Here is a 19,333-nt window from a genome sequence, read left to right on the forward strand (position 1 = left end):
GGCTGGCAGTGTGCACGGTATGGCGAGGTGGAGAGTGAGGGATGCTATACACAGACAATGGTCAGACATTTAGCCGTGTGACGGCAGAAACAGTATGACTGCAGGAGCGGTTTATGATGGCTAGCAGGGATTGCAGTCAGTAGGTCAGGGAGCATGTTATCAGGTGGAGTACAGAGGGGTTTGTTTAGGGAATTCGGTATGCCTCCCTGAAGAGGTGCGTTTTTAGAGCATGCCTGAAGTTCTGCGAGTCCTGGATTGATCGGGTAGCCTTTGGTAGTGCGTTCCAGAGGACCGGTGCTGCTCTGGAGAAGTCTTGGAGGCGGGAATGAGAAGTTCGAATTAAAGGGGCGCTCAGTCTGGTTTCGTTAGCAGAGCGGAGAGCCCGGGCTGGTTGATGGATTGAGATGAGGGAGGCGATATAGGGGGGTGCTGCACTGTGGAGCGCTTTGTGGATGAAGGTGGCGAGTTTAAATTGAATTCTGTATTTAACGGGCAGCCAGTGCAGTGACTGGCACAGGGCAGAGGCGTCCGAGTAGCGCCTGGACAGGAAGATGAGCCTGGCTGCCACATTCAGGATGGATTGGAGAGGGTAGAGTCTGGTGCAGGGGAGGCCGATCAGCAACGAGTTGCAATAATCGAGCCGGGAGTGGATGAGGGCAACAGTAAGCGTTTTTAGCGTGTCCACAGTGAAAAAAGAGCGGATTCTTGCGATGTTCTTGAGGTGCAGCTGGCATGTTCAGGCCAGAGATTGGATGTAGGGGGTAAAAGAGAGATCAGAAAGCACATTTAATAGGTGCTTTCTCTTCATCACAATCTACAATTCTTATAGTGAATTATGGGACGTGACTACAGAATTATGGAAAAGATAGGCATAAGAAACAGCAATACAATGAGAAATCGATAAATAGGAGCATTAGATTAAATAGGTACCATATATAGAAACAATGTACACAAAAAAGTTGAAGGAAGATAGAATTATGTGATTTATGCCTTGATATTTTCATTATGCTAAATTAAGTTTCTTCATTACATCAGCTGACTATACTATACAAGTGTTTAATGAATCTAGTAACTGTGTAATGTCTATTATAATTATCTTTGTTTCCAGCTGATTATCCCCGTTCTTGTTGAACACTTTCTGTTACATTTCATCCAGTTTCATTTCTTTGTTTAAAATAGAAATAATTGTAATTCATGCATTTTACATTTATGTGAATAGAATCAGCAGGTGTAATACTAGTGTGTTTTAAAACAATTATTGTGTCTTCAGGAAGTAGATGTATTCATTAAAAAATGAGTAAAACATATTTTCTTCGAATGTCAGTTATGTCTCACTTTACAATTCTGCCACATTACTAATAATTCATAGTACAACAACCCTTTCTTGATCATCATAAAGTGAAGGGAATGTCTGCAAGTGGTTTCAAATTTTAGTGGTACCTCAATAACTTTGTCAAATGAACAGTCAGTAGGGTACCACAACTCTCCAGCTTTACAGCAGGTCTGTATCAGAGTGGGTCAATAGATTTTCATTGAAGGAATCTTGATGATACTATAGCATGGCAGGATTATGTGCTTGTGATGACTATTAAAGGCTAAATTGGACCATAGGTGTGAAGACCTATCATCTGATAGGCCCCACACCAGGAGAGTAAAAGAAATGAAAAAGGAGGGTGGAGCAAGACCCAGTGAGGGTGGTGGAATATTTCTGGAGTACAAAGTGTTTCCAATGATGGAGTATTTTGAATGGTGGAGGTGCTGCCAACCAGATGATGCTCCACCAGTGTGGGCATGAGTGTAGCGAAAAGGATGTGAAAAAACTGGTATGGAGGCACAACCCTCTAAGCTACTGGAAGATGAAGATAAAGGTCCAATGTGTGATGGTGAAAGCATTTCTTTTTTATTATTTCACAAATTAAAAACCAGCAATAGAATACGCGTTTCGGGGATGAACCCCTTCGTCAGTTTGGCTGAATAGGACAACAGGATGCCTGGGGGTGACACAATTCAAAAGGTGTTTTGGATGTGTCGGAGGTCCTGTGTGTGTAGGAGGATAGGGAAGACAGAAGTGCTTTAGCTGAGAAATAGAGGGAGCACATGGGGAAATTAACGATACCGTTATTAGGTGTGCACACTGCTAAAGTGCAGCTCCTCACACTGTCTGGCACATGGCTGCCTGTGTAGCTTCATTGCACTGGATAGTGTTGCAAACGGCACTCCCTTGGTGCATACAACAAATAACAGTAATGTCAGGCAGGGCCACAAAGAAGGTAATATTGGGTGGGTCAACTACAAAGAAGGCATTATTGGGGGTGGGGGCACAGAGAAGGCATTATTAGAGAGGGGAGACCATAGACGTGGTATTTTAGTGGGGCATCAGCCACAAAGGCGGAATTGTTGGGCTGCATAGGGGCATTATTGTGGGGTCACAGAGAGGGAATTATAGTGGAGGCATAAAGAGGGCTTATTGGTTTGTGGGGAAACAATATGGGTGCTATTAGTGTGGGCTCAAAAGAGACATTATTTGGGCACTATTACTGTATGAAAGGCACTGAGCGGAGCAGTGGTAGCAGAAAGATGGGAAATTTATGGGCAGAGATGAAGGGTCACCGGAAGTTATCATGGCAGTGTGGGCTGTTTGTAGAAGAAAGGGGAAGCAGATGACTACACTCAGAGATTTTTTTTGTGACTGCATTTTTTAGAGGAATACTATCAGACATAGAGCTGATTTACTGTATCTAAGCTTACCTTGTCATAAAAGTTGTCTTATGAAAAAGTCGGGTGTGTATAATGTTCTGCAGCAGTGGAGGTGTGTATTATGATGGTCTGCAGCAGCTAAGGTATGTATTATAGGGTTTAACTGAGGATGAAAACTTTTTCAAAGCTGCTTAGCCTGTGGTAAAAGTAGACAAACTCAACTCACCCAATTCCCTGCCACTTCTATTCTACCAATGCCCTATTCCCCGCTTGTATTCACCTCCAGCTACCATGAGCTAGCAAGAATGTCAGTAACACTAGGCACATATGACCACTGCAGACAATTTGTACTCACTTTGGCTGGTGATTAGTTGCAGTGGCCACATGTTCTCTTCTCAGGACATCATCATTGCTGCAGCTGGAGGCGAAGACCAATTGGGCTTCCGGGCATCCATTGAATGGGAATAGCAGGGAATTGAGTGAGGTAAGTATGCCTACTTTATATTTTTTACCACAGGCTGAACAGATTATTTTTGTCCCTGGATAAGTCCTATAAGTAGTGAAAAGTGCACTGTTTTTAAATGTTCAGGTCTTGAAGATCAACATAATGCACTAAAAATAAAAAAAATAATAAGTTGCATTGATGTAATTATGAAGCATTATAATTAACATTGTTAGCATTATTTGATGTAGACGGGGGGCAATTTTTTGATGTTCACCTGGTTGGCCAAGTTTCTTAAAAACTGCCCTGGTGGCAATGTGTATTAAGGCTTTGGACTAGCTGGAGTAGCCTGTAGTACAATTTCTTTATAGATGATGCGCTGTATAAGAATGAGTAAGGTAGGACATAGCCGAGTGCCGGTATTATTCTGAATATAACTTAGATGATGTTTGCAGATTTCTTGTAACATCAATGAGAAAGATAAGAAGAGATACAGTCTTACTATGACGTAAAACATATATTGTCTGGTATATTAGGTATCTAAAGCATCAGCAAGAAATATAGTTTCATAAGGTTTCAGACAAAGCATAGCTTCAGTAATATCAGATTCTGCAATCATGTAATCTTTTTCTGCCCTATCCCCTAGTTCTAGTTATCCTGAGTTGAACAATTAAATGCACTTCTAAATACAAAAGCCAGGTATTTTATAGCTGAGGAGATCATAATGCTTAATATTCTATATTATGCCATGGTTGAGTATAGTTCAAAACTTCTTGGGCGCTGTCTACCTGTTTTGGCAGTGGTGGTATTCCATTATATGTATAAGATACCTATTGACTACACACTGACAAACAATGGTGCTTATTCATTAAATATACAAAATACATAATAAACATCATCCAGCCATAAAGTAATGTTACATTTAGGTGATTTGTGCAATACCACTGTCAGAAGTTTGTCACTGCCTGCCCACACGGTTCTCACAAATAGCATACGGTAGATACATTTTCTATGTCTTTCAAACATTCACAGTTTCAGATTGTTGAATCCCTTGAAGAAGCTGCCAGTCGTAGAGTCGTAAACTATGGTTTCAAGAGAGAGATGTCACACCTAAGTGTTGAATTTGCTGCTTCTGTTAAAACAAAACCTTTGTTCCACAATTTTGACTATCCATATTGCAAGTAAATGTCTTTCTGTTGCCAAACAATGGTATGGCATTGTTTTCTTGGTTTTGCATTGTCCCATCTAACACCAAGGGAAAATTGCTTGATAAATATGACTTTCTGAAGTTTCCACTACCTTAGATAAGCTCAGTTGACCGACTTGATGTAGCAAGGGAGACCACCAAGATCCCTAACCGGTCCCTTGAGCATGATTACATGCAATTGGTGTAGTTTGTAGCATGGATCAGATGATGATCAGAGTGTTGCAAGAGTAGCTGTTAGAGAAAGATGGTGGTACTAGAGCAACAAGTCCAAAATCTTGGAAGAGATCAGAACTATCCAGCTAACAAGACAGACCACCTTTTTGTGGCCTGACCATTGAAGGCAGATCAAGGTCAGGCCAAGAGATTGGCACAATGCCAGGAGAGATGTGAGCACATGGTAGTGGAGTCAGAGGAACAAAGGATCTCCATGAATCAGGGGATCTGGTGGTTGTTATAACAAACTTAGTTGGAGAGCATTAGATGCTGCAGAGATTGGACACTATGGTGATGTTAGATGCGAATAAGGGCCATTAGTTCCTCATGGATGAAGAGGCAGACGAGGATCTCTTTCTCCATATAAGGTCAGTGGAGTGAGAGGACTGTGGGCCTGAACAACCTCCAGAAAGGGGAGCAGGTTTATTTCACCAAGGTTATGGAGTCCGAACCACAGCTATTGAGAGGCAGTAAGAATCTGGAGGTGGGATGCCAATGTGTAAGAAGTAAGATGCCACTGAAAACAGGTGTCTGTAGGGGTACATGCCATTAGGGGATCCACCACTCTGTGCTAGGTATAATACAGATGTTAGTTATGTAAGGAACTCTAAGGGCCTGTGGATTGATGAGCAAATGAGTAGTACTCTTGAGCAAAAGACGGCACCCTTAGAGGAAGCCTGCTCACAGGGCTAAAGAAAAAGAGCCTGACCCCACTGTGATACAGCATGCCGTGCAGCCAACATACAGTGTAATCCATTATAGTGCTATGTGGAGGACAGTCCAAATGTCCACCACGAATGCTAGGAGATTTGTGGTCTGTTCTGGCCAGAGAGAGAGATACAGGGAGGCAAAAAAGTCAGCAGATGCTGTTAAAGTGATGTCCAACAGTGAGGAATTCAAGTGGCCTGCTAATGTCTAAATTCTTCCATTTTGTAACATGTTGTAACAAGTTTATGTGAAATGCCTTTTGCAATATAAGTGTACATTTTCTGGTTTCCATTTACTGTTGTCAAGGGCAAGAACCAAAAAGAAGGGGAGGATGTAAGGGACTGCATGGGCAGGCTGACCCTGGGTAATAGTGGTGTTTTGAAATATGTTTGTTACTTTGACAAAGAGCATGAACGGGCATGTTGGGATATATCACGGCAAGGTTTTAGCCATATTTTAATAGATTTTATTTAAAGGGTGTTTCCTTTTATATCACTTACAAGTATGTTATATAATGATGGAAAATCATCTTTCAGAATGGAACTTGGCCTTATAACACATTAGTTGGAATGACTTGTATGTCTCACATATAGTACTGTGCAGAAGTTTTAGGCAGTTGTGGAAAAGTAAGAATTTCTTTCAAAAATAGAAAGCGTCTGACTCCAAATTTTTTCTACAGCAGGACAACGACCCCAAACCTAAAGCAAATATCATTAAGATCTATCTTCGCCATAAAGAAGAACTGGAAGTGATGATGTGACCCCACAAAGCCCTGATCTCAACATCATCCAGTCAGTCTGGGATTACATGAAGAGACAGAAGGATTTGAGCAAGCCTACATCCACAGAAGATCTGTGGTTAGTTTTCCGAGATGTTTGAAAAAAAAATACCCTGCCAAGTTTCTTCAAAACCATGTGCAAGTGTACCTAGAAGAACTGATGCTGTTGTGAAGGCAAAGGGTGGTCCCACCAAATATTGATTTGATTTAGATTCCTATTTTTGTTCATTCACTTTACATTTTGTTTTTTGTCAAAAAAAACTATTAACAGCATTTTTTCCACATCTGTCTAAAACATTTGCACAGTACTATACATTGAATTTCCATGCTGTGATGAGTAAGCGGGCATGATTAAGTTCATCACACATGCAGTTTGGCCTTGGGAGAGAGAATTTTCCGAGCAGCAGAGCCAAGGTAAACTTTGCCATGAATTGAGCAGCTGAGGACGAATGTGGTTCCAAGCCTTAACATTGAGATTCCCCGCACAATTTATATTGTCCTTCTGAACTACAGGAAAAGCTGGACGAGTTGATAGCTGTCTAAGAACATAATGTGTATGGAGGCAGAGGTTGGATTGGGAGCCACTTGGTGGAGGAGAGGTCCTGTTTTGACTATGACGTCCTTCCTCCACAATTAAATAGTAAGCACAAGCTAAATCCCTAATTAAATTTATTAGGTGTTTATGGTCAGCAATTAAATATTAGAATGATATTAGAATAATATCTATAATTAGAAAATCCCCAACGGAAACATTACTTGGTTACTGTTTAATTGAAAGGTCCTTCTTATAGCCATGTTCCTGATTGCAGAGATACAGAACCCTACTGGAGATACTGACTTCTAAGACTAATACATATCTTAATGGTGTGGTATGCATTCAAAACGCTGCTTTTTTTTGTTAATGAATATAAACACAATGGAAATTATATATGACACTGATTAATATAATTATGATTTATGTGAATGTGATGTTGGCTACTGATAATTCTGATTAAAATGTCTACAGAAAATGTGTTATGCAGGGACAATCATTGCCAATAATAATACCCAGAGGTATCAAAAATACCAAATCACTGCATCAAATATACCCCATAAAACACAATTCATTTATTAAAAGCCAACCTATCAAAGATCATATAATAGTAACAAACAATTTTTGATGACAAGGTCAGCAGGTAAGGGGGCAACAGAACAGTATTGATTAAGCAGCAGGGAACCAGAATAAGCTATACTCAGTAAGCAGAGTAGTAATTTGCAACCACAATGATACAGCAGCAAACTGTAATGGTCTATGCGTACTGCTTGTTGAAAGAGTGTTTTTTAAACCCGATTTCACATATTTTTGATTCTGGGCCATTAGGTGCTGAATAGAGTTGAGCGAACATACTCTGCCAAGCTTGATGCTTATTCGAGTATTAGCGTACTCGATGGTGCTCATTACTCGAACGAGCATCAAGCCGTGCCTGGATGGTTGAAGACAAAGTTTCCGTCAAAATAAGTCCCAAATGGTACCAATGCGTTTCTTCCTCTGCCATAACCAAAGGGTTCATTAGGGCCCTTAAAAATGGAACTAAAAATCCAGAAAACAGCGTCCAAACTCAGACAATATGTGACACCATGATGGCAGGCGTGAGACCAACTTCTAAGACTAATACATATTTTAATGGTGTGGTGTGCATACTACTTTTGAGGGTTTCTCTTTGGTTCATAAATCTAAACACAATGAAGGCTGTGTATTAAACTGATGCTAATGTAATTATGACTTGTGTGAATGTGATGTTAGCTACTGATAAGTCAGATTTAAATGTCTGCAAAAATGTGTTATGCAGGGACATGTTGCCCTCTACTGCTAGAATGTGCAATATCACTCAGCCACACATGGTAAGAAGAGAGGATTGTCTTTTTAGGCAAATGAAATGAGCTATCAAACATTCGTCTTATAAAATAATTCTCCTATGTGATCTGTAATGTTAAATGTCCACTGCAGAAATATCCCCAATACATATTATATATAATTATTTTAACAATTTCTGTCAACAGATCCAGATTTTAAAGAACTTGGAGTTCTTAAACCATTACCTGGTGAGCAGCCTTTATTCTTAATCTTGCATCTATCTATCTCATAACTATCTATCTATCTATCTATCTATCTATCTTCTATTTATCTATCTATCTATCTCTCTCATATCTATCTATATATCTATCTTCTATTTATCTATCTATCTCTCTCTCTCATATCTATCTATCTCCTATCTATCTATCTATCTATCTATCTATCTCATATCTATCTATCTATCTATCTCATATCTATCTCCTATCTATCTATCTATCTATCTCATATCTATCTATCTATCTATCTATCTATCTATCTATCTATCTATCTATCTATCTATCTCACTATCTATCTCTCTCTCATCTATCTATCTATCTATCTATCTCTCATCTCTCTCATATCTATCTATCTATCTATCTATCTATCTATCTATCTCTCTCATATCTATCTCACTGTCTATCTATCTCTCTGATATCTCACTATCTATCTATCTATCTATCTATCTATCTCATATCTATCTCACTATCTATCTATCTCATATCTATCTCACTATCTATCTATCTATCTCACTATCTATCTATCTATATATCTCATATCTATCTATCTATCTATCTATCTATCTATCTCATATCTATCTATCTCTCTCTCTCATATCTATCTATATATCTATCTTCTATTTATCTATCTATCTATCACATATCTATCTCATATCTATCTATCTATCTATCTCACTATCTATCTATCTCTCATCTCTCTCATATCTATTTATCTATCTATCTATCTATCTATCTATCTATCTATCTATCTATCCATCTCATATCTATCTCACTGTCTATCTATCTCTCTCATTTCTCTCTCACTATCTATCTATCTCACTGTGTATCTATCTTTCTCATATCTATCTCACTATCTATCTATCTATCTATCTATCTATCTATCTCATATCTATCTCACTATCTATCTATCTCTCTCATATCTATCTCACTATCTATCTATCTCTCTCTCTCTCTCATATCTATCTCACTATCTATCTATCTCACTATCTATCTATCTATCTATCTATCTATCTATCTATCTATCTATCTATCTCATACCTATCTATCTATCTATCTCTCTCTCTCATATCTATCTATATATCTATCTTCTATTTATCTATCTATCTCTCTCATATCTATCTATCACATATCTATCTATCTATCACATATCTATCTCATATCTATCTATCTATCTCACTATCTATCTCACTATCTATCTATCTAGCTATCTATCTATCTATATATCTCTCTCATATCTATCTCACTATCTATCTATCTAACTCTCATCTCTCTCATATCTATCTATCTATCTATCTATCTATCTATCTATCTATCTATCTATCTATCTATCTATCCATCTCATATCTATCTCACTGTCTATCTCTCTCTCTCATATCTATCTCACTATCTATCTATCTATCTCACTATCTATCTATCAATCTATCTCTCTATCTATCTCTCTATCTATCTCTCTCATATCTATCTATCTATCTATCTATCTCTCTATCTATCTCTCTATCTATCTATCTATCTATCTATCTATCTATCTATCTATCTATCTATCTCTCTCTCTCTCTCTCTCTCATATCTATCTATCTATCTATCTATCTATCTATCTCATATCTATCTTATATTTATCTGTCATTTCTATCTATAATATACATTTTATAAATACAATTTTTTTATTATTTTAAATATATAGTTTGTGAGTTTGAAATGGGGGGACCAGAAGGAATAATAGAGTCAGTGCAAATCCTTAAAGAAGGAAAGGCTTCTACAAGTGAGGCAGTTGATTGCAAATGGTATATTCGAGCACCACCACGGTCTAAGGTAAGCTGCATTTTTATTTGCCTTTATGAAATTTGCATACTAAATGCAGTTTAGCACATTCATCTCACAGAGGGCACTACTAGTCACAAAATTCTGCCTCAAAAACATATAGCGTCTAAATACAAAAAAAACTTGTCATTTGTATAGTGCCAACTTATTTTGCAGCACTTCCAGGTAATTTATTTATTACCCCTCAGCAAGCTGGGTACTCATTTTACCAACCTTAGAAGGATGAAAGGCTGAGTCAACCTTGAGTCGGCTACCTGAACCACGCAGTGATTGAGCTTGCAACGTTCAGGTCGTGACCGAGAGCTTAGGACTGCATTTCTGCTGCTTTAGCACTCTGCGCTACACAGAGCTCAAATCATAATGCAATTTTACACTAAAACCATGACCCATAAAAACATGTATTTAATGTAAACTTTCTGTATAAAGTTACAGTTCCAATTTACTGAAATATATTTGTTTTCTTGGCTGGCTCTGGATTTTTCAATGCCCTATTAGTAATCTATAGTGAAAGAATAGCATTTCCCTATATTATTACATTGTTAGTGGACCCCAAACATTAACTCTTGTTTGGAAATTACCCACATTTCTCTTCTTCGTGCTTCTGCAGCAGAATTCACTAGAAGTATACAGTAAGCATTTAGTTCCTGGTATTCAAGGGTAGATTTTGTGGTCTGGTGTGGGAGGAGGATTCTAATTCTTGGTTGTCTGGTGCTTCTTGGTAATGGGTTATCAGAGGTGGTGAAGGTAATGTATATTCTCTTTGTTCATCGGTTCAAGGCTCTTCTTCCTAATAGCACAGTTGACAGTCACATAAACTTACAATTCCTTGTTCAATCAGGGCCCCATCACAGAATATGGAGAATAAAACAACCTAAGGCCATTTCACATAATATTATTTGCCAATGCTTTGGGCTAAAAGCAGCAGTGAGCCTACAATGATAAGTAAAAATGAGGGGTTTAGGATCTTTTTTTGAACCAATTCCTAGTTTTAGCAAGAAAAAAATGGAATGATCATGCAAAGTGGGAACTGGGCCTAATTGTAATAAGAGAAGACTACAACAGCAACCACCACTACAGGGACCCAAAGTCTTCCATTGTCATATTTCACTAGTTGTATGCAAACGCCTATAATGCCTGTTAAGACTATTCAGATACTCCTATCCATAATTTTTTATGGTTATTTTGCAACAATAACAAACCAGATTGGATTTTATATGTTTTTTTCCCGGAATCTATATGGTGGACAACAATTTGTGAGAAACCCTGGGATCCATTAGCAGAACATAAGGTAGTGTAGTGTTTGCTGGAGCCCCTTTTGTACCAAGCTTAGCATCAAAAGAGGTATAGGGGCGAAGGACGAGAACATTATCCTTCCATTATATAAGGCACTTGTCAGACCTCACATGGAATACTGCGTACAATTCTGGACACCGGTGCTCAGGAAAGATGTCACAGTGCTTGAGGGGGTTCAAAGAAGGGCAACTAAACTAATACATGGAATGACGGGACTGGAATACCCCGAGAGGTTATCAATATTGGGACTATTTACTCTAGAAAAAAGAAGGTTAAGAGGCGACCAAATAACCATGTATAAGTACATGAGGGGACAACACATGGATCTCTCCCGCGATCTGTTTACACCCAGGACCACGACGGTAACAAAAGGACATCCGCTACGATTAGAGGAAAGTAGGTTTCATCACCAACACAGAAAGGGGTTCTTTACTGTAAGGGCGGTAAGACTGTGGAACTCTCTACCGGAGGAAGTGGTGATGACAAAATCCATAGAGGAGTTTAAAAGGGGACTTGATATCTTTCTGGAGAAGGATATTACAGGATATAAATATTAGGTTAAGTGTCAATCCTGGTATATAGGCAGGTAGGAACTATTAGGGGTTGATCCAGGGAACAGTCTGATTGCCATTAGGGAGTCGGGATGGAATTTTTCCCCCAAAAGGGCTAATTGGCTTCTGGCCTTGGGGTTTTTTGCCTTCCTCTGGATCAACACAGTAGGATAGACAGGCTGGACTAGATGGACAATGTCTTCATTCGGCCTTACATACTATGTTACTATGTTACTATGTTACTTCTGGCTGTGCTTAGTACTGCAGCTCATTGACTTGACTGGGGCTGAGCTGCAGTACCAGACGCCCCCACATGTATGGAATGGCCACTGTACAGTATCTAAAACAACAAAGGGTCTGCAATGCTACAGACCATTCATTTTGCTGAATGTTTGGGGTCCCAGGAGTTGGGCCCCCACAGATCACACATAGATAGAGGACAGCTGACTGTATAATTATATTTGTTTAAATTCTGTGAGTTGCCATTTTGTAGCTGCCTTTTTTTGCTTATATAAACTGCTTTCCCAATAAAAGAACAGAGTTGACGAGGGTCACTCTATCAAGATGCAAATTTGACAGCCTGATTTGGAAATTTCTCATCTTTTAGTAGAGAATTACTCAACTCAGTAGGGCAATCAGTTCTACTTATAATGTTTTTCTATGGAGAATGCTTGGTTGTATACTTGATTTTTTTTATTCTTGGTCGCAATGTTTGTCGTATGAATAAAATATTTGGCCCAGCTTGATAGAAAGGATATACTCATACTTTACACTATGCTGTGTGCAATACACTTTACAGGTAAGATAAAAACAAAGTTAAAAACAAGATAAAGTCTGTAGTGTATCTAGAAATGATGGTCTGTGTGACTCTGTATGGCCCAATGTCCACGGGCAAATTTGAATTGCGGAATCCACGCGGTTCAAGCCGCTGATAGAAAGACATGGGCCTCCGCAGCTGATTTAAAGCATGGGATTTGTTTTGATCTTTCAGCCAGAGAAGAAATCACAGCATGATCCATTTTGCTGCGGTTCCATCACCGACGGCTCTCATTGAGGTCAATGGAAGCCATCCAATCTGTGGCCCGTCCGCAATTCAATTGTGGACAGACCGCAGATTCCGTGGGAAAGCAGGAGATTTTAAAAAATCTCTACTGCGCATGTGCGCCAGCCAGTGCTTCCGCACACATCCGCAGTGAAGACACGGACACACTTCGGAAGCGGACATGAGGCCTATGTCGAAGAATTTCTGAGTAATATGGCATAGGTAGGAACAGTTGAATTCCATACATAGTAACATAGTGTGCAAGGCTGAAAAGCAGATGCATATCCATCTAGTTTATCCTGTTCTACCCCTCAATATTGATGAAGGGGAAGAAATAAAAACATGAGGTAGAAGCCAATTTCCCTACTTTTAGGGAAAACTGTTCTTGCTCACTTCAACCTGGCAATTAGAATAATCCATGGATAACCATCAATCTTCTGAAGTAATTAGTGACTTTAGCTTGAAGTATTGTTACCCTCAAGAAAGTCATCCAGGACCCTCTTGAACTCTTTTAGTGAGTTCATCACCAAGTCCCAGGCAAAGAGTTCCATAGTCTCACTGCTCTTACAATAAAGAACCCCCTTCTTTGTTGGTGTAGAAACCTTCTTTCCTCTAGACGTAGAGGGCGCCCCCTTGTTACAGTCAGTCCTTAGTATGAATAGAAGATGGTAAAGATCTCTGTATTGTCCCCTGATATATTTATACATAGTTATTAGGTCACCCTTCAGCTGTCTTTTTTTCTAAACAAAATAAGACCAATTTTGATAACCTCTCTGGCTATTGTGGTCCGCCCATTCCATTTTTTACTTTAGTTGCTCACCTTTGTACCTGCTCAAGCTGTGATATGTCCTTCGTTAGTACTGGTGCCCAAAACTGCACACGGTATTGCATGTGTGCTCTGACCAGTGACTTGTAAAGAGGAAGAACAAGGTTCTCATCATGTGCCCCTAGACATCTTTTGATGCCTCTTATGATCCTATTTGCCTTGGCAGCAGCTGCCTGACACTGGTTGCTCCAGTTAGGTTTGCAGTTAATTAAAACCCACAACTCCTTCTCTATGTCAGTTTTACCCTGTGGTTTCTCATTGAGGGCTTAGTCACACGGGCGCATCGGCACCCGTACACAGGCGTCGATGCGCCCGTGTGACTGAGCCCTCACTGCAGGAGGAAGACAGCCGTACCTCAAGACGGACGTCTCTCTGCAGCGCTGAAGAAAGAACACATGACCGGCAATAAAGCCGGTCACATGTTCTTTCTCCCGGCGCTGCAGAGAGACATCCGTCTTCAGGTACGGCTGTCTCCTTCCTGCAGTAACACGGGCGCCTATTGTGCCCGTGTGACTGAGTACTGAGTGTGTAATGGTGACATGTATTTCCCCGCCCATGAGCATAACCTTACATTTACCAGTGTTCTTTTCTCTTGTGTTAATCACTTTACATAGCTTTGTATCATCTTCAAATATTGATATTTTGTTTTACAATCCCTCCACATTGTTCTTGTTAAATATATTAAAACGAATAGGTCCCAAACCTGACCCCTGTGTTACCCCACTGGTATTGGTGACCCAATCAGAGTATGTACCATTAATAAGCACTAGAGATGAGCGAGCATACTCGTCCGAGTTTGATACTCGTTCGAGTATTAGGGTGTTCGAGATGCTCGTTACTCGAGACGAGTACCACGCGATGTTCGAGTCACTTTCATTCTCTTCCCTGAGAAATTTGCGCGCTTTTCTGGCCAATAGAAAGACAGGGAAGGCATTACAACTTCCCCCTGCAACGTTCAAGCCCTATACCACCCCCCTGCAGTGAGTGGCTGGCGAGATTAGGTGTCACCCGAGTATTAAAATCTGCCCGCCCGCGGCTCGCCACAGATGCCTTCTGACATAAATCAGGGAAAGTGCTGCTGCTGGTGCTGCTGCTATAGGGAGAGCGTTAGGAGTTATTTTAGGCTTCAAGAACCCCAACAGTCCTTCTTAGGCCATAGAAATCACAGATCGCACCTATCTGCGATCTGCGATTCCTGTTCTCTTCTCTATATGCGCGCAATGGGGCCGGCGGCAGCAGCGCCGACCCCATTGAGAACATATAGAAGACAAATCATTCTTCTCTGCCACAGCTGTAACAGCTGTGGCAGAGAAGAACGATGTTTGCCCATTGAATTCAATGGAGCCGGCAATACAGCAGGTTCCACTGAAAGCAATGGGCTGCCGGCGATCGCGGGATGAATTTTCGGGAAGGGCTTAAATATATAAGCCCTTCCCTGCAATTCATCCAGAAATGTGTTACAATAAAAATATATACCGTATATACCGGCGTATAAGGCGACGGGGCGTATAAGATGACCCCCCAACAGTCACCTTATACGCCGGGAATACAGCGGAGCAAAGAACAAAAATCATTACTCACTTCTCCTGGCGTTCTGCGGCGCTGCTGCAGGCTGTCGCTCCCTCCTGGTCCCCGGCAGAGCATTGCTTTCTGGACACAGGGCTTGAAATCGCCGCCTTCAGAAAACACACGTGCTTTCAGCCAATCACAGCCATTCAATGACATCATTGTCATTGGCTGTGATTGGCTGAAGGCACGTGTGTTTTCTGGAGGCGGGGATTTCAAGCCCTGTGTCCAGAAAGCAATGCTCTGCCGGGGACCAGGAGGGAGCGACAGCCTGCAGCAGTGCCGCAGAACGCCAGGAGAAGTGAGTAATGATTTTTATTCTTTGCTCCGCTGTATTCCCGGCGTATAAGGTGACAGTTGGGAGGTCGTCTTATACGCCCCGTCGCCTTATACGCCGGTATATACGGTATATATTTTTATTGTAACACATTTCTGGATGAATTGCAGGGAAGGGCTTATATATTTAAGCCCTTCCCGACAATTCATCCTGCGATCGCCGGCAGCCCATTGCTTTCAGTGGAACCTGCTGTATTGCCGGCTCCATTGAATTCAATGGGCTAACATTGTTCTTCTCTGCCACAGCTGTTACAGCTATGGCAGAGGAGAACGATCTTTATGCTGACAGTGGGGGGGGGGGGGGGGGGCCCACTCTTGCCGCTATTGTGGCTTAATAGTGGGACCTGTGAACTTGAGATGCAGCCCAACATGTAGCCCCTCGCCTGCCCTATCCGTTTCTGTGTCGTTCCCATCACTTTCTTGAATTGCCCCTATTTTCACAAATGAAAACCTTAGCGAGCATCGGCGATATACAAAAATGCTCGGGTCGCCCATTGACTTCAATGGGGTTCGTTACTCGAAACGAACCCTCGAGCATCGCGAAAAGTTCATCCCGAGTAACGAGCACCCGAGCATTTTGGTGCTCGCTCATCTCTAATAAGCACCCTCTGCTTTCTATCACTGAGACAGTTACTTCCCCACTTACACACATTCTCGCCCAGACCAAGCGTGCACATTTATATACCACTCTTCTATCAGTTTGAAGTACTATAAAAAAATCAAGATATATGAGGTCCAATGTAGAAAGCAGGCATGACAACATCAGTGATGCAGTTTAAAAGTCCTTTTTATTTCTCCCAAACAGAAAAGCACAACGTTTCGACTATAGAAGACTTTGTCAAGTTTGTCACGCCTGCTTTCTACATTGTACCCTTTGAGCTTTGTTGGATCAAGCTCTTCCTCCTGACTTTGCATATTATTTGCCTGACTACATTTAGCTTCTGAAGATTGTGCTGCTGGCTTCCCATTTCTCTTATACGATATTTGAGGTCCAATGACTCTCCCCGCTCCAATCCAGAACTTACCACCTCATAGAAGTTGATGAGATTGGTTTGACAGAAGCAACCCCTCATAGTAGTAGATGGCTATCCATGTAGAGTTACAAGGTTGTATGGAGCTGTAGTTTAGCCATGTACTTGAACACTCAGGCTCTGTTCACAAGCTTATGTGCTTCAAAAATCTCTCTGGTGAAATTACTTTGGTTTCTTTCATTATGTAAGTAGCCTCACAGTATATATAAGTCAGCTAGTATTACCTTGGTTAATTTTTCCTTTATATCTGAAACTTTCTGGAGTTCTTCTCCTTAGGCGGTAATGCGATCTCAGCATAATTTCTGTCTGATGGACCATACCACACAAGCTCTTTAGAGGGGGGCAAATAAAGTCCTATCACAGTTACCTCAATTAGAGGCTCTTGTAACACAGTTATAATGAAGAAGATGATAGTTTAGCCTCCTGACTGTATACTTATGGTATGTTGCTTATTTATGTGAAAATAGAAGGTAATGGTAATCAGTGTCCACCCTGTAGGCATGGACGGTAATGGTGTTGTCTGGTCATGTGATGTTGTGCTGATGCATCATGCAATTGATGGCACATAATAGTGAAAAAGAAAGCAGGGAGAAATCCCTACATAAAAATGGTAACTAATAAACATCAGGAGGCTTCATCGCATGGAAGTGACTGTAATATACATAGGAGACATCCAAAGTGTGAAAGGCAATCAGCGAGAGAGCAAGGATGGTAAAATGTGTTTTTGCCAGAGTGGCCCTTTAAGGGCGTAAAATTTCCAACATATCCCAACGAATCCTGAAAAGACATTTATTGGGGGCTTTCAGGTTTGCCGTTCTTTCTATGGTAATATAATACTGTATACAATAGTATTTTTGTCCCCAAATACACCAAAGTCCAGATGAAGTGGAACCCAGTGTAGGTATGAACAGAGCCTCATATGTAATATCATTATGGCTTCCCTGAACCTTATAACTGTGCACAGAGGGATGAATGAGTATCATACCCATTTGTCTTTTCCAGATCACACGATTGCCCCTGATGAACCCTTTGTTTACTAGAAGGAAGAGATGTGGAATATATTTGGGATAATAATTTTTGTGAGATGGGAATGCATTTGTTAGAGTTTTCTATGGCTGATGGTATTGGATTTCATATACCTTGTCCATATTGACATAGTGTCATTGTTTACTTCATTTTCCATGAATTGTTCTTTGAAACTTTTGTAGGATTGTTGTGATGCTTTCCCGTAGCGCCTTGTTGTTGCACTAATCTTACTTATAGCTCAATTATTTGATTAGGATATTGCATTAATGTTTTTTGTTTTGGAATGATTATCTTGACCTTTATTTTAGGAGGGATCCTGTGGTGACCGATTGTCGTGATGGACTAGTTTGTGGAATATACTTTTCCTGTTTTGTTATATCAGTTTTTAGGACCATAAAGGGCATTTAGGGGCAAATTCCAATATGGGTTGCTCTTTTCAGGGCTTGTACTCCATCTAGGCCCTGGGAAATCATTGGACTTTTAAGGGATTATTAGGTGTCATAGTGGTTGTTACGATGAGTATTAGTCTATTTGATTGAGTGGTTATCAACTGACGTAATATATTTGGGGTCCTTCTATTCGAATGCATTATTTATGGATAAATGGATTATAATTAGAGATGAGCGAGTATACTCGCTAAGGCACATTACTCGAGCGAGTAGTGCCTTAGCCGAGTATCTCCCCGCTCGTCTCTAAAGATTCGGGGGCCGGCGCGGGGGACAGGTGAGTTGCGGCAGTGAGCGGGGGGGGGGAGAGAGGGAGAGAGAGATCTCCCCTCCGTTCCTCCTCGCTCTCCCCCGCCGCTCCTCGCCCCCCGCCGGCCCCCAAATCTTTAGAGACGAGCGGGGAGATACTCGGCTAAGGCACTACTTGCTCGAGTAATGTGCCTTAGCGAGTATACTCGCTCATCTCTAATTATAATTTATGTGTATTTGACCAAATTAAGTTTTTAAATTTAATAAAAGCTATGTTTTAGGTTTTCTACTTTTTGGCAGTGATCGTTATGTTACACCTTTACTTGATTTGAAAACAGAATTCTTAGCGGTTGATTGCATTGATTTAAAACTTTTTCACTACCTAAACTGCAATTGTCTTTAAATTTCAGTGTTTATAGTGGTGGGAAATTTATAGCACTGAAAGAAGAAGAAAAACATCCTCTATATATTCCTATACAATTCATCTTGGTTACGTTTTTGGTGACATAATATTTCTCTGCACTTTTGTTTTTCTAAGAAAAGCAATTTGACATATTCTCTATAAAACATTTTTTTTCCAGCCTGTATTAAGCAGCCTCTGCTCATCAATAATGGAATGAATGTGCAGTTTAATAAATGGTTTGCTTTGAATAGCAGATAATTGAAGTACTTACTGATTGAACTGTGAATACTCAATCAATGTGTAATAGTGCTCACATAATAGACTTTCTTTACTTCCAGATATATTTGCGATTTTTGGACTATGAAATGCAAAATTCAAATGAATGTAAAAGGAATTTTGTGGCTGTGTATGATGGAAGTAGTTCAGTAGAAGATTTGAAAGCTAAATTTTGCAGCACAGTTGCTAATGATGTGATGCTGCGTACAGGACTTGGAGTAATCCGAATGTGGGCAGATGAAGGCAGCCGCACCAGTCGTTTCCAGATGCTCTTCACATCTTTCCAAGAACGTAAGGCACATTATGTTTCATGTTG

The 19,333-nt window shown here is 40.4% G+C and overlaps 1 protein-coding gene across 1 annotated transcript in view; it reads left to right on the plus strand.

The window, feature by feature from the left end:
• NETO1 (neuropilin and tolloid like 1) overlaps nucleotides 1–19,333 on the plus strand; it is a 168,929-nt gene that overhangs the window by 116,362 nt on the left and 33,234 nt on the right. The window contains exons 5-7 of the mRNA XM_066579496.1: nucleotides 8,086–8,127; nucleotides 9,836–9,963; nucleotides 19,080–19,308. Of these exons, the coding sequence (XP_066435593.1) occupies nucleotides 8,086–8,127; nucleotides 9,836–9,963; nucleotides 19,080–19,308 (399 nt within the window). The remainder of the gene's footprint in view (nucleotides 1–8,085; nucleotides 8,128–9,835; nucleotides 9,964–19,079; nucleotides 19,309–19,333) is intronic.

Source organism: Eleutherodactylus coqui, chromosome 9 (assembly GCF_035609145.1).
Source record: "Eleutherodactylus coqui strain aEleCoq1 chromosome 9, aEleCoq1.hap1, whole genome shotgun sequence".
NCBI lineage: Eukaryota > Metazoa > Chordata > Amphibia > Anura > Eleutherodactylidae > Eleutherodactylus > Eleutherodactylus coqui.